This window comes from Loxodonta africana, chromosome 5, assembly GCF_030014295.1.
Source record: "Loxodonta africana isolate mLoxAfr1 chromosome 5, mLoxAfr1.hap2, whole genome shotgun sequence".
Taxonomy (NCBI): domain Eukaryota; kingdom Metazoa; phylum Chordata; class Mammalia; order Proboscidea; family Elephantidae; genus Loxodonta; species Loxodonta africana.
This window is the reverse complement of record NC_087346.1, coordinates 28402239-28425221: the sequence shown is the minus strand read 5'-3', so window position 1 is coordinate 28425221 and position 22983 is coordinate 28402239. Positions and strand designations below refer to the sequence as shown.

At 37.0% G+C, this 22983-nt stretch overlaps 1 protein-coding gene and 1 long non-coding RNA gene across 2 annotated transcripts in view; one reads left to right on the top strand and one right to left on the bottom strand.

The window, feature by feature from the left end:
* Window positions 1–459: 459 nt before the first annotated feature.
* On the bottom strand, window positions 460–6420 carry LOC135231419 (uncharacterized). The gene is made up of 2 exons (XR_010322030.1): window positions 2739–6420; window positions 460–2568 (listed from the first exon to the last, which is right to left on the bottom strand). It is a non-coding gene; the product is annotated as an uncharacterized LOC135231419 (long non-coding RNA).
* METTL14 (methyltransferase 14, N6-adenosine-methyltransferase non-catalytic subunit) overlaps window positions 6049–22983 on the top strand; it is a 29246-nt gene continuing 12311 nt past the window's right edge. The window contains exons 1-8 of the mRNA XM_003410415.4: window positions 6049–6601; window positions 11377–11465; window positions 12313–12400; window positions 13709–13789; window positions 14349–14436; window positions 17701–17791; window positions 18874–19015; window positions 22872–22964. Coding sequence (XP_003410463.1) covers window positions 6536–6601; window positions 11377–11465; window positions 12313–12400; window positions 13709–13789; window positions 14349–14436; window positions 17701–17791; window positions 18874–19015; window positions 22872–22964 — 738 coding nt within the window. The 5' untranslated portion in view covers window positions 6049–6535. The remainder of the gene's footprint in view (window positions 6602–11376; window positions 11466–12312; window positions 12401–13708; window positions 13790–14348; window positions 14437–17700; window positions 17792–18873; window positions 19016–22871; window positions 22965–22983) is intronic.

Below are 22983 nucleotides of genomic sequence, written 5' to 3'. Positions count from 1 at the left end.
GGGAAAGGCTTTCTCTCTCTGTTGATCTTCTCATCAATCTTCCCCTGGTCTAGGAGCTTCTCTGCACAGGGACCTTGGGTCCAAAGGATGCACTGTGCTCCTGGCACTGGTTTCTTGGTGGTATGAGGTCCCCCCTCTGCTCGCTTCCCTTTCCTTTTTATCTCTTGAGAGATAAAAGGTGGTGCATGTAGGCCACACCCCAGGGAAACTCCTTTTACATTGGATAAGGGATGTGACCTGGGTAAGGGTGTTAGAATCCCACCCTAATCCTCTTTAACATAAAATTACAATCACAAAATGGAGGACAACAACACAATACTGGAAATCATGGCATAACCAAGTTGACTCATATTTTGGGGGGACACAATTCAATCCATGACACATACAATGGAATATTATATAGACATACAAAGAAAAGAAGATCTGATGCATGTTACAACATAAATGGACCTTGAAGACATTATGCTAAGTAAAATAGGCCAGACACAGAATGACGAACGTTGTATGATTCCGCTTTAGAATAGACAAATGCGTAGAGACAGAAAGTAAAATAGAGGTTATCATGAGCATGGGGTAATGAAGAGTTATTAATGGCTATAGAATTTCTGTTTGGGGTAATTAAAAAAGATCTGGAACTAGATAGTAGTAATGGTGACACAACATTGTAAATGTACTTAACACCACTGAATTGTACACTCAAAAATGGTTAAAATGGTAAGCTTAATGTCATACTTTTGTTGTTAGATGCCATAAAGTAGGTTCTGACTCATAGCGACCCCATGTATAACAGAACCAAATATTGCCCAGTCCTGTGTCATCCTCACAATGTTGCTATATTTGAGCCCATTGTTGCTGCCACTGTGTCAATCCTTTCATTGCGGGTCTTCCTCTTTTTTACTGACCCTTTACCAAATATGATGTCCCTCTCCCTTCTGAAGTTTGTTTTCCAGTCACTGAATTTTAAAACACCAGACTAGTCGTTCTAAACATTTTTTCCACGTCAGCACACCCGAAGAGTACTATACATGGGATTGTTCCCTTCTGATAACGCATCAAAAGTAGGGGAGCATTTCTTACATATATAGCAAAATTTAAAAAAAAAAAGGTAAGTGGTTTAGAATTTTATTCCTTGGGCCTAGACCTGTGCTGCCCAATATGGTAGCTAGGGTCACTATGAGTCAGAATCAACTCAACAGCAATGGGGTTTTTTTTTTTTTTTTTTTTTTTTGCCATATATGGCTAATTAAATTTAAATTAAATTAAAAATTTGGTTCCTTCGGTGCCCTGGCCACATTTCAAGTGCTCAGAAGACACATGTGGTTAGTGGTTACCACGTAGCTTAGCCCAGATAGAACATTTTTATCATCATAGAAAGTTCTATTGCCCAGTACTGCCCTAGACATTGGGGAAACATAAAACAATTTTGAGCAGAGTTTGAGATGATAAAATTATCATTTTCCATAAATGTCTAGGAAGAACGAGACTGGAAATGGGAGGTCAATTAGGATATGGATAGGGTTACAGATCATCCACAGGTGTGTGGTTGTAGAATGAAGGGGTGGGCAGTGAGAGCCAGGAGCAGAGCTACAGCTATACAGCAGATATGGAAACTGAAAGGTGGAATGCTTCTTTATTTTGGAAAATGGATGGATATTGATGCTAGTCTCTGAAACAGGAGGAAACGCTCAAATTGATTTTTTTTTAGAGAGGTTGGTGGTGGATTATGGATTATGAATATAAGTTTTATCCATGTTAAGTTTAAAATTCTGGAGAACATCCTAGGAAGCTGTGTAATAGGTAATCTGATATATAGGTTTGGGGTAGTTATTCTCAAGGAACGCTTGTGGGAAAACGAATTGTTATATGAAGCTCTTAATTACTTCCTTAAATTAGTACCTAGAAGTGAAACTGCCTCCTCAAAAAGTATGAATTATATGTGCTGTTTTTCCAACTTTCTTCTCACTCCTACCTTACTTCCCCTCCACCCCACACGCACACTCCCTAGTGGCCCTTATGTTACCATGATGAGCAGATGCTATTGATAGCCATGTACAGTACTCTTCAAGTGTGCTGATGTGGAAAAATAAAAAAGTTTAGAGCCATTAGTCTGGCATTTTAAAATTCAGAGGATGTGAAACAAATCTCAGAGTTACATCCTCATCCTCAGGAAAACGGTTAGAGTGCCTGTCCCATCACTGCTGGATTCTGGTGGCTTTGTAAATACTATGTAATAGTACACATTTACATCTTTATCAGCCCAGGGTCCAGTCAGGAAAACAGAAGTCATTTAAAGTATTTGAAACAGACAACATTTACTATGGAGAATTGGTTACACAGGTGTTGAAGGCTAGACAGTTCCTGGGTGGTACAAATGGTTAATGGACTCACTGCTAACTGAAAGGTTGGTGGTTCAAGTCCATCCAGAGGCTTTAGAAGAAAGGCATTGCAATCTACTTCTGAAAAAACAGCCATACTAATCCCTATGGAGCACAGCTCTCCTCTAACACACATGAGGTTGTCCTGAGTCAGAATCATTCCACTGCAACTGGTTTGGTTTGTTTTTGAAGGCTAAAAAAACAAAAAGGGGAAGGTGAGATTAAACCATACATTTTTGACTGCAGGAAGTGGCTACTAGTGCTAAAACTGGTGAAACAGAGGGAAGGGGTGATATTATCAGAGCCCAAGAGCACACTCACTACTGGGGGTATAAAAAACCCCAAAACAAAACCAAAGGTTACCATTGAGTTGATTCAGGAAAGACAGGACAGCCAAGGAGGAGAAGTAGCAACTGGTTCTGCAACTCTGTAAGAAGTGACAGCCACTTCCAGGGATGCCAGAAGCAGGAAAAGAAGTGAAGAACAATAGCTTCTCCCCACCTTCCATCTTCTTATCTCCATCTGTGCTTCCTCTTGGCAGAATTTTATTGGAAGCCATCTGACAAAGAAGTCTGAAAAATGTAGTTTGTAGATTCCTAGCCCACCATCATCAGAAAGCAGAATTTGACTTACTTGGTCTTCAGTCTTTGACTCTAATACCTATCAAAGTACCTGCCATGTAAAATGTCAATAAACATCAAATAAGTATTTTAGTGAAAATTCCTATTCCCATCATTGATAAATAGCTGAAATCAGTACCCAACTTAAATGACTGGCATGCAAAGTAGTACAATGGAATTTTAAAGAAACATACTTTAAGTCATAGATACAAATTAAAAAAAAAATCCAAACCCACCACCGCTGAGGGGATTCCTACTCATTATGACCCTATAGGACAGAGCAGAACTGTTCCATACAGTTTTCAAGGTTGTAAATTTTTACCAAAGCAGACTGCCGCATCTTTCTCTTGCAGAGCAGTGAGTGCTTAACCACTGCACCACCAGGGCTCCTACACACATATTATCTTTTATAGAATAGTTCCCATTACTCAAGGAATTTTTAGAGCTCCGCTTTTGAAATTTCCTTTTAAAGCTAATTTTTTAAAAAACACATGAAATGCGTGATAAATTACTAGAATCTAATATTGCCCACTTTGGGCCTAGCCTGACTCACCTGGTTTTGATCTGGAAGATTTATCATTATTTGAAAAAACTAAATCCACTCTCAAAGAATAAACTTTGTTATTTATTTTGGCAAGTACTTGCCACAAGTTCCAATTAAACTTGAGGCAACAGGATGCCTAAACCACCTTGGCCACTTGAGTTTGGAACAAAATGACAAACGTGGTGAATAACAATGTTAAAGTTTTTAGTAAGACTTTGGTCTTTGCTGCCTTCCTAAGAGAGAAGAATCACCTCCCCTCCCCACCAGGGTATTTATTTCCATATCCCAGGGTTATTTTCTGCTAAGATAAATGCAAGGCAGAAAAAGGGGTCTTATCTAGGACACAAACCAAGGCACACTGTACAATCGCCAACCCCTCTTTTCTAAAGAGAAGAATCCATAAAGTGCATTATGATAACAACAGGCAATATCTCAAGAGCTAGTGAAACTTGCCCTCGAACGTCGAGCAGCTAAAGCAAAAGGAAGAATTGATGAAGTAAAAGAATGAACAGAAGATTTCAAAGGGCGGCTCGAGAAGACAAAGTGTTATACTGACATGTGCAAAGAGCTGGAGATGGAAAACCAAAAGGGAAGAACACGCTCGGCGTTTCTCAAGTTGAAAGAACTGAAATAAAAATTCAAGCCTCGAGTTGCAATAGTGAAGGATTCTGTGGGGAAAATATTAAACAACGCAGGGAGCATCAACAGAAGATGGAAGGAATACACAGAGTCATTATACCAAAAAGAATTAGTTGATGTTCAACCATTTCAAGAGGTGGTATATGATCAGGAACCGAAGGTACTGAAGGAAGAAGTCCAAGCTGCTCTGAAGGCATTGGCGAAAAACAAGGCTCCAGGAATTGAAGGAATATCAATTGAGATGTTTCAACAAATAGATGCAGTGCTGGAGGTGCTCACTCGTCTATGCCAAGAAATATGGAAGACAGCTTTCTGGCCAACTGACTGGAAGAGATCCAAATTTATGCCTATTCCCAAGAAAGGTGATCCAACCGAATGTGGAAATTATAGAACAATATCATTAATATCCCATGCAAGCAAAATTTTGATAAAGATCATTCAAAAATGGCTACAGCAGTATATCGACAGGAAACTGCCAGAAATTCAGGCCGGTTTCAGAACAGGGTGTGGAACCAGGGATATCATTGCTGATGTCAGATGGATCCTGGCTGAAAGCAGAGAATACCAGAAGATGTTTACCTGTGTTTTCTTGACTATGCAAAGGCATTAGACTGTGTGGATCATAACAAACTATGGATAACACTGTGAAGAATGGGAATTCCAGAACACTTAATTGTGCTCATGAGGAACCTTTACATAGATCAAGAGGCTGTTGTTTGTACAGAAGAAGGGGATACTGATTGGTTTACAGTCAGGAAAGGTGTGCATCAGGGTTGTATTCTTTCACCATACCTATTCAATCTGTATGCTGAGCAAATAATCCGAGAAGTCGGACTATATGAAGAACAGGGCATCAGGATAGGAGAAAGACTCATTAACAACCTGCGTTATGCAGCGGACACAACCTTGCTTGCTGAAAGTGAAGAGGACTTGAAGCACTTACTAATGAAGATCAAAGACCACAGCCTTCAGTTTGGATTGCACGTCAACATGAAGAAAACAAAAATCCTCACAACTGGAACAATGAACAACATCATAATAAACAGAGAAAAGATTGAAGTTGTCAAGGATTTCATTTTACTTGGATCCACAACCAACAGCCATGGAAGCAGCAGTCAAGGAATCAAAAGACGCATTGCATTGGGCAAATCTGCTGCAAAGGACCTCTTTAAACTGTTGAAAAGCAAAGATGTCACCTTGAAGACTAAGGTGCACCTGACCCAAGCCATGGTATTTTCAATCGCATCATATGCATGTGAAAGCTGTACAATGAATAAAGAAGACCGAAGAAGAATTCACACCTTCGAATTGTGGTGTTGGCGAAGAATATTGAATATACCGTGGACTCCCAAAAGAATGAACAAATCTGTCTTGGAAGAAGTGTGGCCAGAATGCTCCTCAGAGGCAAGGAGGGCGAGACTGCCTCTTACATACTTCGGACATGTTGTCAGGAGGGATCAGTCCCTGGAGAAGCACATCATGCTTCGCAGAGTACAGGGTCAGCGGAAAAGGGGAAGACCCTCAAGGAGGTGGATTGACACAGTGGCTGCAACAATGAGCTCGAGCATAACAACAATTGTCAGGATGGCACAGGACTGGGCAGTGTTTCGTTCCGTTGCGCATAAGGTCGCTATGAGTCGGAACCGACTCGACGGCACCTAACAACAACAGTGAGGTATGCAGAGCACTGACAGAAGGGAAAAGTAAAAAACAACAACCTTAATAATAATAAACACTTCTATAGCGCTCTGCGCCTCCTTACTATTTATACAAACTGTTCATTATTTCAGTCTTCACAACGACTCCATGAGGCTGGCACTCTTATTTACTCCCATTTTACAAACGAAAAAAACAGATTTACGGAGGTGACTAACCAGCCAAGGTCACCCAGCTAGTAATAGGAAAAGGTTCAAGGCAATATGGCCGGAGTCTGCTCTCTCAGTAAAAAAGCAGATACTACATGCAACAAGTTTTAAAAGTAACTGGGGAACTAACGGAAAAGAGAAGCAACAAAAGAGCTCACATCGGAAGAGGCGTGGATATACCAAGAGAGACACCAGAGACGGGACCTGACATCGCTGCTCACAGCGCCTATCAGGCTTCCGAGACCCCTCCCCCAGTGCCCCGTCCCTCATTGGGCCCCTTCCAAGTAGCGTCAAATTGTAGGCGGGACTTCCGGGTACAACGGAGCCAATTCCGGCCGAGCCGGAAAGCCCTTTGAAGAAAAGGCTAGGGGTTACCCGCCCGCCTGAAGTCCCTGGCGAATTTTGTGTTCCATAGACTTGGAAGAAAGATTGGGCGGGGGTTAATCTACGCATTGGCAAGTTTTTAGGGTAGTGGAAAACAGGAGTTGGGATATGGACAGCCGCTTGCAGGAGATCCGGGAGCGGCAGAAGCTACGGCGACAGCTCCTCGCGCAGCAGGTCCGCGCCCGGGGTGGCCAATGCGGGGAGGGTTCGCGAATGCGCGTGCGCGGCCGCCCTCTCCCCCTCCCCTGCCCTTCGTCCTGTCAGCGCTCACCTTGTCCGATCATTCCTGATCCGGAGACCCTGACCCTTGGATCTCCCCTTGTTCTCTCAACCCCTGCTGTGCCCCGAATTTTTTTCCCATTCCAGCCGCTGTGTGTGTAGTAATGTTAAACTAGACGCCACGATTGATCTTCAGCAACATCTATCGAATGCCTTCCAAGCTTCTGGCACTGTGCTTGATAGTGGGGATATAAAGCTTTGGTTTTTGTAAATAAGTTATCACAGTTGATGCAATGAAAAGTGACTTATTCCTTAAATATCGCTTTGCTAATTTTTTTTAAGTGCTCTTCTTTGTCTTGTTTTTTTCTCGGAATCAACACCTAAATCCTGAGATTGTGGCTTCATTGTGAAATGGGTGTATTTTGGGACGGGGGTATCTACTTTAAAGACTATATTGAAAGGAGCCTAAGTGTAAACATTAGATTCTACATTTTGTGTATTTCAGGCCACTGAGCAACGTATAGTAGCGTCATCATCACCCATAAAAAAATAGTATTTAAATTTTTACTCTCTGTCAGTCAAAACAGCCCAATGAAATAGGTAGTATTATTCTCTTCACTTATCAGAGAACAGAACAGAGGCTCCAGAGGTCAAGTAATTTTGCCCCGACTCACTCATAGCTGGGCCAAGAATTTGAAACCAGGTTTGTCTCTCCAAAGCTTACCTTCTAAACCACTCTCCTTCACTGCTTCTTGTGTGTGAGTACATTAGTACATAAGACCATACTAATCTTGCTGATGAGTAGAGTATACCAAAAACCAAACCTTTTGCTATCGAGTCGATTACGACTCATAATGACCCTGCAGAAAATACAGATGGTGCTACCTTTATGTAAAATCAGAGGGTTTGTTTTCCATTCTGCTGTTCAGATTAGTAAAAGTGATGGGTAAAATGAGGTGTCTTGCTGTTATTTTTCAATAGTAAATTTTGGTTTTAGCTACAAGAAGTCTGAAACCTGTCTTTTAAAAGCTGATGAAAAGACATATGATATGGTATTTAGCATGTTATTTGGAATCAGATCTAGTCCTGTCCTGTACCATCCTGAACAAATGAGGCATCCTTTCTAAGCCTTCTTTTTCCCTACTTTTTTAATCATAATTGTCTGCAAAATGTTCAGTAGATCTTTGTTGCCACCAGTAGTTTTTACTCCTCAGTTTTGAATTCAAATCTCTAGAAGATTTGGCTCAAAATACATTCATAGAACAATTTGTTAGTGCTTTAACTATGTTCCAGGAGCTCTAGTAGGCCTTCGCAATTCAGCTATGAATAATAGTCCCTACCCACAAAGAACTTACATAGTACTACAGTTTTATAATGGCAGCTGTATTAAATCCCCTCCAGCTATGTGTCAGACTCTCTGCTAAGCTGTGTACTTATATGTCTTCAATCCTACAAGTCAGATGTTATCTGAATTTTATAGATGAAGAAAATAGAGCCCCCCCCCAAAAAAAAAAAATTGTTACTTGCCCAAGGCCCCAAAGCTGGTAAATGTGAGAGCTGGGATTTTAATTTAGGCCTTGCCAGGCTCTTTCCAGTACACCTAGCTGCCTCCACTATAATCAGTGACAAACTTCCACTTTACCAACAAATTACAGAGTGTCTTTTGCCTAGTTTTCTCTGTATGAACAAGATAGATTGCTTTTATTATTCTCCAGAACTTGATTTGTGCACTATATGCTTTAGTATTATTATTTTTAAAGTCTTTTTCTTACCTGCCTTCTGAATTCTATCCATCCTCCATGGCCCAGTTAGGTTAGAATTTGATGTTGGAACCTATTCTGATCTCCCTGGCTTAGGCTCTTCTTCCTTTGAGCTTTCATTGTACCTCACTGTCGAGTCCACTACTACATATTGTGTGAATTGTCCTGTTTTTGTTGTTTGTTGTCATTGAGTTGATTCCGACTCATGGTGACTTCATGTATGCAGAGTAGAACTCCATAGGGTTTTCAAGGTTGTGACCTTTTGGAAGCAGATCGCCAAGCCTGTCTTATGAGGTGCCTCTAGGTGGGTTCTAACCACCAACCTTTTGGTTAGTAGTCGAGCACTTAACCGTTTGCACTTGTGGATTGTCACATAGACTATAATAGTTTGAGTACAAAGTCTGTATGTAACTCCTGTTGAGTAACCTCTTCCCACCCAGGATTGTTTCTTTCACAAAGCAAGATTTTAATAAACATTTGTTGAGTGATGAAATATCAGACTAGAGCACAACATGTGTATGATTTGCTTGATTCACTTTTGTCTGCTTAGTGAAGCCTTTAGAGGCAAAAAGTAGGCCTGGACCATGATAATAACAACTGATGCTACCACCACCAATTTGTGCCTTTTGTTTATTTAACTTCAAACAGCATACGTGGTCCTGAGAAGTAACTCTGTTTCCAAAAATTAAATATGCCTTAGGAAGTTATCAAATTGTTAGAATTCCTCAGATAAATCTATTCAGTGCCACCAACATAATGGAAAATCTGTTATTGACTTGGTTAAGTGATACAGCTGCTAACCAAAAGGTTGGCAGTTCACATCCACCAGGCGCTCCTTGGAAACCCTATGGGGCAGTTCTGCTCTGTCCTGTAGGGTTGCTATGGGTCGAATTCAACTCAACGGCAGTGGGATTTTTTTTATTAACTTGATATGGGCACTCTACAATTTTTTTTTTTTTAAATGTTGTTTCATGAAAAGACAATTACATATGTAGGCAGAATTTTTATTTAAAGCATTTCTCCTGTAATACATTGTGTCGTGGCTTAGGCCTACCTGTAATTAGTAGGAAATCTCATTCATTCATTCATTCAGCGCATTTAGCACAACGAGTCAGGCATTGTACTAGCTGCTGAACATGTAGATATTAACAAGGCAGATAGGATTCTTCCCCTCAGAGAGTTTATATTACAGTGAGGAGAAGTAAACAAAAGTAAACCGATAAAATAATTGCAAGTTGTGATAACAACAACAACAAAAAAAACCAAACCCGTTGCCGTCAAGTCGACTCCAACTCATAGCGACCCTATAGGACAGAGAAGAACTGCCCCATAGGGTTTCCAAGGAGTACCTGGTGGATTCGAACTGCCAACCTTTTGGTTAGCAGCCACAGCTGTTAACTACTATGCCAACGGGGTTTCCAGAACTTTTGGTAGTTATTTAATAGTCTTTATTAAATAAAAATATATATAGAGAGAGAGAAAATAAGTAAAAGAAAATCATCTAAAGTTGTAGTAAGTGTTAAGCAAGTAAGGAAGAAAGGCAGCGGAAGGGGGCCACCTGTATGGGGTGTTTACAGAAGAACTCTTTGTGGAAAAAACTTGTACTTATCTGAGATATGAAAAGAGAAGAGTCAGTCATGGAAAGAAGGTTAGAAAGCATTCCAACTTTGGGAATACATGTATATTCTCGACTAAAAAGAATCAAGAAAATATTATGGAGTAGTTGGTGTTTCAGGAACGGTTGATATGTTGGAAGAGATTTATCACTGGAGAAAGCTGAGGGGAGTGGTATCAAGTGGGTAGACTAAAAGGGCAGTAGGTAATTGTATAAGATCAAGGGTGTACCTTAATGTTCTGTTACACTTTACTACACCTTTTTGCCTTTCCTAAGCTAAAGGGGCAATTTAATGCAGATTTCCTTATGCCCTTTATGCACTTAAAAATATTAATGGTTCCTCATGGCCTATAAATTGCATTCTGTACTTCTTGGTCTGGCTTTTAAAGCTTTCCATGAACCAGTCCCACTCAGCCAGCCTCATCTCAACCACTAATTTGTTTATATTTGTCGTATTTTGCAAAATTCCTGCAACTGCTAACTCAAATTTACATGATTTTTTTTTTAAGGTATTAGTAAAGCTCAATATTGTGCCTGTAATCATTATAAAGAGCCAGCTTGAATAAAACTGAATAGACTGTGGGATAAATAAGGCATTATTACATAACTAGGAGCCCTGGTGGTCCAGTGGTTAGAGCACGAGACTGCTAACTGAAAGGTCAGCAGTTTAAACCCACTAGCCACCCCACCAGAGAAAGATGTGGTGGCCTGCTTCTGTAAAGATTTACAGCCTTGGAAACCCTGTGGGGCAGGGGCAGCTCTACTCTGCCCGCTAGGGTCGCTATGAATTACAATCAACTGGATGGCAGGCAGTAGGTTTGGTTTTTGGGTATTGCATATCTGATGCACGCAGAGTGTTCAACATGGTACCTGCCACACTATAAACGTTCTGCTTTTTTTGTTATTGCTGCTATTTTTACTAAATTGTGTTTTATTATTTAGAAGTAGAAATTAGATTAAAATTAAGTGTCTTAATCTCACACAAATTGAAAGCATAAATGCTTTTATAGCTGTTGCAATCCTTCTTAACTAACATGGTTTTGTTGCAGAGTATTTCCAGTATGTCTTGCAAGCTAATCCATTGGTTTGCTGTGATCGTTAGAGATTTGTTTTCTTACTACTTGGTGATACAACAGTTGACAGTTTGAACCCACCCAGTGGCTGTGCCAGATAAAGGCCTGGCGATCTTCTCCCTGGAAAACTATGGGCCATTTCCATTCTGTCACATAGGGTCAGTATAAGTTGAAAATTGCCTTGATGGCACTTAACAACAACGTATTAAATGCTGCTTGTAAATGGCTGGAAAGACTGTCCACTGCAGTGTGATCTGATCTTGGATTTTTGCCTTTTCTCAGTTGGGAGCTGAAAGTGCTGACAGCATTGGTGCTGTGTTGAATAGTAAAGACGAGCAGAGAGAAATTGCTGAAACAAGGGAAACTTGCAGGTCAGTTGAAAAAAAAAATTTTGAAATTAGTGACATACTAATATTGCGAAAGGTTCATTGTTTTAATAAACAAATAACCCTAGATAAGTGCTTTGTTATAAAAAGCACCAAAATAAAGATTTCAAAAGCCTTGGTTTTTATTGCTAATTCATGAGTTATTAAAGATTTTCTAAGTAAAGTTTCCATTTATAAAGTAGTTACAAAATAGAATGCTAAACTGAGAATTAGTATATATACAATAAACCTGGTGGCATAGTGGTTAAGAGCTATGGCTGCTAACCAAAAGGTCAGCAGTTCGAGTCCGCCAGGCGCTCCTTGGAAACTCTATGGGGCAGTTCTACTCTGTCCTATAGGGTTGCTCTGAGTCGGAATCAACTCGACGGCAGTGGGTTTCGTTTAATAAATAATTATATTTTAAAGATTTTTATAAGAGCAAATTTACTTGATCATAAAAGTGGTATTCATTTGATAGTTCAGAAAGCATTTCAAGATTTTGCAGTATTCTGGTTATTTTGATCATCAGTGTGCTCAAGAGAGATTAGATTGCTGTATAATAGAAAAGTTTCTTTTTGCAATACATCTCTTATAACAATTTATTTTGTTAATTTGTTTTCTCATAAAAATAAAATTATCAGTTAAACAGGTTATTTGACTTTTTGGATGCTTTGTAAACCAGGTAAATATGGACTGTCTTATCAAGAACCAACTCGATGGCACGCAACAGCAACAACAATACAAATTTGCCCTCTTCTGTTTTTATAACCTGTTATTTAGTAATATTTTGTTAAGGTATATACTTCTTGTATAGAATATATTGTGTGTGTGATACTTTAGTTTCAATTTTCAGGGCTTCGTACGATACCTCTGCTCCAAATACAAAGCGTAAGTACCTAGATGAAGGAGAAACAGATGAAGACAAAGTGGAAGACTATAAGGCAAGTAGAGAATGGAGCAATTTTATGGTCAAGAAAAAAAATAAATCCTTACAACAATAGATTCTTATTCAGGAAAACAAATTTGAGGGAAAGCTGAATTTTAAAATGTGCTACAATAATTGTCAGTAGTGTATGTGTTATCAGTTAACTTAAAATCTTCATATTCAGTTTCCTCATCTTAACTCAAATATTGTGTGGATTAAATCAGATTATATATTTATAACACTTGGCACAATGCCTGGTAATCATTAGGCAGTGATATTCTTAAAGAATATGTGAGGAGGTAGGTATACCAGAAAAGCTGGGTAATTGGGTCAGATTTCAAGAGGCTACGATACTGTCTTTTTGAGTTTTGTTATTGTTAACAGTATAGTACAATTAAAACATTTTGAGAACTCTAGGTTAGACAAGAACGTAGAACTATTTCTGAAAGAGACCCAAGAAAATACCCAATTTATGTACTTGTAATTGCAGACTGAAATTTTTTTTAATTGAAAAAAAGAAAGTATTAAGGAGGAAAAATATCCATCTCCCATTTTTTTAATTGTACAATTATATTTAGTAAATGAGCGAGTACATAGTTTCAGTAAATCTCTGGGAATTTCAAATCATTAGGAAATAAAATATCGTTAATACTCTCCTGTGTGTGTGCTGTGCCTTTTGATACATGCTAATGGAAACCCTGGTGGTGTAGTGGTTAAGAGCTATGGCTGCTAACTGAAAGGTCGGCAGTTCGAATCTACCAGGCACTCCTTGCAAACTCTATGGGGCAGTTCTCTTCTGTCCAAGAGGGTTGTTATGAGTTGGAATCGACTAGTGGCAACGAGTTTGGTTTGGCTTAGTATGTAATTTATATGTTTGTAATTCTGTTAGGTTAAACCATATGAAAGTGGTGATATTCTAACATTTTTGACTTTTAACAGCAGTTTCATATGGTTCAATTTAGAATGTGGTTCAATAGAAATAAAATTTGCCCATGGCGGTCATATCTTTCATTATTGGAGCTAAATTCTGTTATTGTAGTATCACATATGAGTTAAGTTTAGGCAGTTCAGTCAACTAAACAGTAGTAGTTTCAGGCAACTACTTATTATTGAAGATACTGAAGAGGCAAGTTTTACTTTATAGTACAAATAACCAGCTAGTTAGACCTAATGATTAGAAAGCAAATATTTCAATGGTAAGTTGAAACATTTTTATATCCTAGGGAAATACAGTATTTAGACTGAATCATAATTGACGGAAATGTCAAAATTAGAGAAGTGGCCCCTGTATGTAATATGTCTACTTGATCTTCTTTTTCCCAAGGATGAACTGGAAATGCAACAGGAGGAGGAGAATTTGCCATATGAAGAAGAGATTTACAAAGATTCCAGTACTTTTCTTAAGGTAAATAAAAAATTTCCAGACCTTATAACGCCTCACATTTAAGCTTTGTGCCTGAAAGGATTTTAAAAACCTACTTATTTTTAAGACTTTTTTTCAGTTTTCAGATCACTTGAAGTTATTCATGAAATAGTCTTCTGATTTGGCATTGTAGGATGAAGTAAAGGTGTATTAAAAGGAGCACTGGTGGCACAGTGGTTAAAGCACTCATCTGCTAACCAAAAGCCCAGTAGTTTGAGCCCACAAGCCACTCTGCAGGAGAAAGATGTGATGTCTGCTTCCGTAAAAATTTATAGCCCCGGAAACCCTATGGGGCAGTTTTGCTCTGTCCTTTAGAGTCTCTGTGAATCAGAATCGACTCAACAGCAACAGGCTTGGTTTTAATGGTGTATGAATGTCTGTAGCTCCTGAAGAGTAACCCTATCATTTTTGTTGTTTTTTCAAATAGTACTTTTTAATCTATTTGCATACATTTTGTATGACTTTGTAATAAAAACAAAGTACAGAGAGCGTATCTGCATGCTATTAATGTAATTTTAATTAATTTTGACTTTTTCTTTAGGGGACACAGAGCTTAAATCCCCATAATGATTACTGTCAACATTTTGTAGACACTGGACATAGACCTCAGAATTTCATCAGGGATGTAGGTATGTTGGATTTCTTGGGGCTATAGCTAACTGTTGATTACATGAGCGTAATTTATTCATTTTCTATATTATCTCTAACAAAATGATTTTTCCCAGCTTGGCTTCCATTTTTCTGTTCTCAGTGCTTTCAGTACACCTTCATTTTCCATCAGGCATTGTTTTGTTGGGTGCTGTTGAGTCTATTCCAACTCATAACAACCCATGTGATAGAGTAGAACTGCCCCATTAGGGTTTTCTGGGCTGTAATCTTTATAGGCACTGTTTTTTTTTTAATCTTTATAGGAGCAAACCGCCAGGTCTTTCTCTGATGGAGCTGCTGGATGGGTTCAAATTGTCCATCTTTGGTTAGAAGCTAAGCACTTAACTATTGCGCCAACAGCACACCTATCAAGAAATGTTACTCTTATTTTTTTTTTCCCCATTCCCTTCTTTCCTCTTCCCTTTCCCTTTTTCTTCCTCTGTCCTTTTTTCTTTTTGGCTTCAGTTTGGTTGTGTGATTATCCCTTTTTTTAATTGTACTTTAGATGAAGGCTTACAGAGCAAATTAGTTGCTCACTAAACAATACACGTATTGTTTTGTGACATTGGTTGCCAACCCCACAACATGTCAACACTCTCCCTTCTTGACCTTGGGTTCCCTGTTACCAGCTTTCCTGTCCCCTCCTGCCTTCTCATCCTTGCCCCTGGGCTGGTGTGCCCATTTAATTTTGTTTAGTTTTATGGGTCTGTCTAATCTTTGGCTGAAGGGTGAACCTCAGGAGTGACTTATTACTGAGTTAAAAGGTGTCTGGGAGCCATACTCTGGGATTTCTCCAGTCCCTGTCAGACCAGTAAATTTGGTCTTTTTTTGTGTTATAATTTTGTTCGACATTTTTCTCCATCATTTTTTTTTAATGCTTCTGTAAAGATTTACAACCCTGCAAGCCCTGTGGGGCAGTTCTGTTCTATCCTGTAGGGTCACTGTGAGTCGAAATCAACTTGACAACAGTAGGTTTGGTTTTTGGTTTAATCTTAATGGAAACAGACTCCCACATCTTTCTCCCCTGGAACGGCTGGTGGGTTGGAGCATCCGACCCACAGGTATAGAGGTTAGGATTCACAGCATATATTTTTGGAGGACACAATTCAATCCATAACACCATCATAGTGGGTGTGAAGTGGTAACTTATATGGTTTTGATTTGTAGGTTCCTGGTGATTAATGATGTTGAGCATCTTTTCATGTACTTATTGGCCATTTATATACACCCATTCCTCACTTACCAACATGGTTATGTTCCAAAGACCAGGTCGTTATATGAAAGTTTGTGTTACATGAAAACGAAGGATGACCACATCAGATCACAAAATAATTATGTGGGACACACGTGCTGCTGGACCCAAGAGGCAGGAAATGTAGATGGGCACAGTATGCCCCACTGGTCATGAAAGGGTTACTGCCAGATGTACATCGTTAATATGCAAAATAGTCAGATAGTAGATATTTTACTATTGTAAATGCGAAATAGCAGATAAGAGATAGTAATGAAGAGTAGGTGTATCTTCTTTGGAGAAATGTCCAAACCTTTTGCCTTTTTTAAAAATGGTTATTTATCTTTTTGTAATTGTAAGAGTATTTTTATATGTTTTTGGGTACAAGTTTCTTATCAGACATGATCTGCAAGTATTTCCTCCCATTCTGTGAGTTGTCTTTTTTCTTTCTTGATTACAGTATTGTTTGTAGCACAAAAGATTTTAATTTTGATGTAACCCAATTTAATTATTTTTCTTTTGCTGCTTATAAACAACATTATTCTTAAAGAAAAGCTAATTTTAATGTTTTCATGAACAAAGTGATAAATTGTATAGCCAAACTTTTATATAAACCTTTCTGCTTTTAAGATACTTGCTTCCCTAAGGGCAGAAGAAAAAAAAAAGTACTTACAAAATTATTATATACTGAGGAAAAGGTTGTACCTTCTGTTTTATGGATGAGTAAAAGCTGACTCTACTGTGATTGAAGCATAACTATAGTCAAATCTTCAAACAGGTTTTATTTTTAGTTTAATTTATAAGCTTTCACTTTTTGATATTAAAGTTATTAATATATTTAGTTTTCAACTTAAATTTACATAATTTTTATTCGTATGAATATGCTTCCCGTGTGGGGGAAAAAGCACTAAGAGCTCTTAGGGATCTTTGGTCTTCCTCCCCTTACAGTTGTTTCAGCTGACATTATGCTGTTTTACCTAAAACCTCTTCAGAGCGTCAAAGATACAAAATATTTTTGAGGACACGGGAAAAATGAGCCTCCTGTTTTTAGTACCCTTTGTGGAACTTGTAGACTTTTCTCAAGATCCTAAACCTGAAAATATATTGAAGATTTGGTTTATAATAAGGTGAAGATGTGAGATCTTTAAAACTCTAAATATCGATGTTGTAGAAAATCTAATTAAAGAAGCAACTTTTCTTAGTGTTCGTAGTACAGTTTTGATTAGGAATCAGTGAATGAGGTTAGAGCTAATTACCATCAGGGCCTTAACTCGATTCTTGACCTGTTTGGAAACACCGGCATCATAGTGCTTAAGAGCTATGGATGCCAACCAAGAGGTTGGCAGTTCGAATCCGCCAGGTGCTCCTTGGTGCCTATGGGGCAGTTCTACTCTGTCCTATGGGGTCGCTATGAGTCGGAATCAAATCAGTGGCAACGGGTTTGGTTTTTTTGGTTTTCTTGACTTGTTTGGGGATTGTGTCCATAGGGTAGCCAGTTAATTGAAGATCATCCGCAATATTTTTCCAACCTCGGCTATTCTGTCTTTTCCTTTTCCTAATCATAAAATAGAAAAGAAATGCTCATTTGTTTTGTTTCAGATAACTGCCCAAGAAATTAAGTAAAAATTAATTAACAATCATTACATTCTTTAGCAGAGAGAATTTCTTTTAGCTAAAAGAAAGAGGGAAAAGAGCACAATAGAAAGGCAATTGTTTTTTTTTTCTTCTCCTGAGAATAAAAAAAAATAAAAATTTGCTGCAATGAGCAGATTGTTTAATTTAGTAAATATGAGAAATTAAATGGTTTCATGATTCAAATGGCTTTAGAATATCTAGGTATTTACCTGCAGGTGGAGTTAGGGTTATTAGGTAAGAAATATGTATTTGAAATGTTTTAAAGTACTCAAAATTAGCTGTAAAAAAAGTAAGGTTAAAATGACACGTATATTGCTTGGTTTGCTTTGTTTTCCTGAGAGGGCTCATAACCTTTGAATTCATTGATATTTTCCCTCAGGTTTAGCTGATAGATTTGAAGAATACCCTAAACTAAGGGAGCTCATCAGGCTGAAAGATGAGTTAATAGCTAAATCTAACACCCCTCCTATGTAAGTGTTTTTATTGGTTTATTTTTGTTCTTAATTTAGGCGTAAAGTATCAATCTGTGTATCTCATAATCTTTTCTTTTAAAACACATTTCAACACATATAGGATTAATATATTCTATTTCTTCTTTGTAATAAAATGTTAATTGAAACGATAATGCTGAATACACAGTAGGTTCTCATTTTTTTCTAGCTTTATGGATAATTTTCTTAAAGTGTCTAAGTATTTTTTCTTAAAAAATCATTCATGTTTTGTTGTGTTCGTGATAATTTTCTTAAGACGTCTTTTTAAATTTTTTTCCTCTCAAAGTAATTTGTTTAGTGTAGAAAGTTTATAAAACTTAAATGAAGCAAAAGAAAATAAAAATTAATTATATCTCAACATTCAGACATAACTATTCTTCAAATTTTAGAAAATGATAATTCATTTTAGCCTTTGGTAAAAAATTATTTTTTTCCTCAGAAACGTGTACCGTCTTTGAAATGGAGAATGTTTGTTCCACAATTAGCTTACTTTGAATGTTTTGTACATTTAATTGTTTGAGTAAATGTATTCTGGTAATGATTAGAAGAGCCATAAAAATTTTAGCAGACTCTAATATTCATCTTATTTTTTAAAATACTTTTTCGTTTTAAATATTTTAGTTTTAAAATTCTTTCATGCTCTTGTGCAAGTAGCCTTTCAGTAAGAGCTAGTAATAATTTGTATTAGGTAGCCTCAAAAGACTATTGGTATAAACAGTTTTACCAATGCATACTAATAAAAGAAAATTAAGTCCATATTTAGGAACTGTTTTTTAGGGGAAAATTTTTAAAACTTACAGTGTAAAAATGAGAGAAGTATATATTCTAGATGTATATGTGGAATATGATTTTACTTTGTAGTGTAGTTATTTCCTTGTCCTAGAGATGGTTTACTGTCTATTCTGTGCTAAAGAAAGACACCCTTCCATAAAAAGGCATTTAGTAATTAGCTCATTACTACTTTGTAAATAGTGTTTATTAACATTTAAGTGGTTTATTTCATTACTGTCTATAAGGTATTTGAAAATCTCTTACACATTTTTAATACTTGAACCAAATAGGTACTTACAAGCAGATATAGAAGCTTTTGACATCAGAGAGCTGACACCCAAATTTGATGTGATTCTCCTGGAACCCCCCTTAGAAGAATATTATAGAGAGACTGGCATCACTGCTAATGAAAAATGCTGGACTTGGGATGATGTATGGTGAAACTTTCTATATTGTAATGAATTATTTATTTTTGTGAAATGAATATTTGTTTATTCATTTGATTATAAATATCATCCCTGCTTTGTAGGGATCATAAAGATTGACTGATAATGTATACTGTTGCTGAATGTCCAGGGTACATTGACAGATACTACATTATCTGATTCTTCTTTTTCAGGCAAAAATTGAACAGGTAGTGAGTGAGTAGGCTGAAGACTCACAATCTCAGACTTAAAGTCTTTTGGTGTATGCTAGAAAGTCTAAAATAGAATGATTATAACTCATTTTGCTAGTTTCAGTAAACATTAGAGTATAACATATATGTAACATGATCCCATCTCTTGAAGGAGCTTACAGTATAGTGGATCAAAAGGATACATAAACACATAATTTCAGTATAATGTTATTGTTGTGATAAAGTTATGTTTTTCTCAAATAATAAAATTAAGCAAGCTGATGACTTCAATTAGTTACCTAAGGTATCCCTTTGCACTGATTGGTAACAAAAATAAATAATTGTTCAGTAATGATTCCGTACTACGCAACTTACTAGGCATTCAAAGATGGGTAAGACTTTGTACTTGCCCTTAATGAGCACAGATTAATGGGATGAACATTGACCCTTAACTGATAATTACATTATAGTTTTGTTGGGTTGATAATAGAGATAATTATAATGTGATGAGCACAATTGACCAAGCCAAGGGAAGTGGGACACGTGAACATAGAGCAGGCAACATGTGAACAGTATAAATCATTAGTTGGAATTGGCCATATGAAAAGTATGAGAAAGGCATTCTAAGCAGAAGGACTAGCAAGAACAGAAAGGATGGAGGCAAAAAAAAAAAAAAAGCACTATCTGGTTTGTGGGTAGGGAAGGTCTATCTGTAGGTTAGTGTTGTTGGAACAGAGATTGGGACTTTTTGAGATGATGTCATTATGGGAGCTTGGACTTCTAACCTGAAGGCATTACGGAGCCCTTGAAGGGCTTTTACCGGTTTAGTGACATGGTCAAATTGCTGTGTGGAGGCTGGACTAGAGACAGAGAAGTCTGAAGAAAGGAGAGCAGACTGTTGTGATAGCCTAGATATGAACTGAAGGTACCTTACTTTTGATGGCATTAGGAATAGAAAGAAGTCGATAAATTCAATGAGTTTAGGAGATAATATTTTGTAAGACTTAGTGATTGGGATGAGGGGAGGAGTTAAAGATGACTGAAAGGTTTCTATCTTGGATTAAGGGGTATAGAGTAATCTCTAACGGAGAGAGTGAATACAATAGCAGGATTAGAGGAATTAGATAATGTTGGATATGTTGTTTGAAGTATATGTAAGACTTTCAAGTGGAGAAGATAATAGGAATAAGAAGCTCAAAGGGCAGACAGATTTGGTCTGTTGGAATGATTTATGCATTAAATCCTTGAGAATTAAGTGAGTCTGTCCTGGGATAGTGTCTCAATTGAGATAAAATGTGGATTGACAATAATGCCTCAGGAAACATTTACATTTAAAGGAGAAGGTGTAAAAGGGATGTAAAGAATGGATCAGAGAACTATGAGGAGAACCAGGAGAGTAAGAATGTCATGGAAGCCAAGGGAATAGGGAATTTCAAGGAGAGAGTAATCAGGAGTGTCGTGTGCAGAAGAGAGGTAGAGACAGAAAAAGACTGAAACTAGTGTTTCATAGGAAATGGCTTTGGATCCTTGTATGTCCTTTCTGAGTTAATGATAATTACTGTTAATAATAAAAATATTTGCTTTTCAAGAGTAACCTCTAATTCCTCCTCCATGAAGCTTTTCCTATGGGCTTCTGTATCCCTTGTGCCTTTATGTTTTTATTGCTTTAAAAAATTTTTCTTATTTCCTGATTATAAATGTAACCTGTGCTTAATGTTGAAAATTCACAAAAATGTACAGAATATGGTATTCACAAGGCTTAAAGTTAAAGACCTAATGATGTTTATCGCTGAGAAGCTTTCCAGATAGGTTATATAAATTTACATTTCCTCAACAACAAAAATAAATTATTAAAGAAGAAACATTTCTTCTAGGAGTGTTGAAGAATGTCAGGTTTACAATCTCCTCATTAATATTGACTATTAATATTAAAAATCTTTGTCAGTTTGGCCAAAAGAAAAGAAAATTTATAAAAGTGAATCTCATTATGTCTTTCATTAGTAGTTAGGTGGAACTTTATTTTCTATGGCCAGTCTGTTTGTGAGGTTTGATCAGTAAAGGCACAAGTGCTTCAGTTATATATAACAAGCAAACTAAGAGAGTTTTTGAAATAAAGGAATTTCCATTTTATAGGCAAACCCTTGATTTAAGTTTAATTTCAGTGAACTTAAGCTCTGGCTGGTTGTTGTTGTGTGCTGTAGAGTTAATTCTGATTCATAGCAGCCCTGTAGGACAGAGTAGAACTGCCCCGTTGGGTTTCCTAGGCTGATATCTTTATAGGAGTAGATCATCAGGTCTTTTCTCTTGAGGAGTGGCTGGTGGGTTTGAATTGCCAGCTTTTCAGTTAGCAGCTGAGTGCTTAATCATTGTGTTGCTAGGACTCCTTTATATGATACTACCAAAACAAAGTGTCAGTGTAGTTAATATAATAAATAAATAAGAAAAGTATTTGGGTTTTACGTGTATTATTTTTCACAGAGTCAGTGGTGGGCAGTGTGTTTTGGTTAAAGACATAAGCACTTATTTAAAATACCAACACTTAACTTTTAGAATTGCAGTAGAGGATAATTGATTTGCTTATTGCTCTTCTCTGATGCATGCCACCACTCGTCTTAGCTATATCACAAATGTGTGTAGGAATATATACATATGTACATTCATACATATGTTCATATTCTTATAGTTGATAAAATGATGATTAGCATACTGTGAAAATATTAGATGAACAGAGAAATCTGAAGACTTAAGAAAAAGTCATAAGTGTAAAGCTGAATAGGTTTATAAATATTGTAGTTATTTTCATTATTACTATCAAATACTTTGTTTCTGCCCACGTACATTAGAGATATGATTATAACTTAACATGTATCTGTTATCTAAGTAGAAGTTAAAATTTTCTTAATAAATGAAACTAATAAATTCTTGCCTGAACCATGATCTCTGAAACTTAACTTTTAAAGAAACTAGGAAAAAAAGAAAAGAATGTCATGTAAAATGGTTGTTTCTGCAGTTATTTGTAGGAAAATGTGGTATTTCCAAAATTTCGAAAGTTAATTATTGAATAACTTCTTTTAAATGTGACACATTCAACACATACAAGGCAAACAAAATTATAGATCACTTTTTTTGTATTGCAGACTTCAATAGTTACTTTAATAAAATGTGCACATTGACTTATTTTATCTAGAATAAACACTGCCATGTTTCATCTTAATGTCACTGTAACTTTGGGGTCATTTCATCTTATTCTTTTTTTTGTAAATAGTAGTAAGTTGCTTTTGAATATCTCTTAAGCTTTCCTATAAAATTTCATAATTCTATGAATGTTTTCCTATAAACTCCATATTAGAGCGACTGTATGTATATATATGTATACGTGTGTGCATGTGTGTTGTTTGGATATAGTAGATGAAAGCACCGCTAGAATCAAGAAACTTTAAGGATAAAATTTATTTTCCATTATATTTCCTAATTAAAGTGAGCATATTTGAAGAATCCTAGGTTTTTTGGTGGGTAATTAAAGTGAGAATATTTGAAGAATCCTAATTAAAGTGAGCATATTTGAAGAACACATATACTGAGGATCCTAATAAATTATAATGAAGGTTCTTTTGGATTCAGAATGAATGGGTAACAAAAGACTTTATGCGGTATTGTGTTGGTTTTTTCTAGATTATGAAGTTAGAAATTGATGAGATTGCAGCACCTCGATCATTTATTTTCCTCTGGTGTGGTTCCGGGGAGGGTTTGGACCTTGGAAGAGTGGTAAGATTTTTTTTTTTCT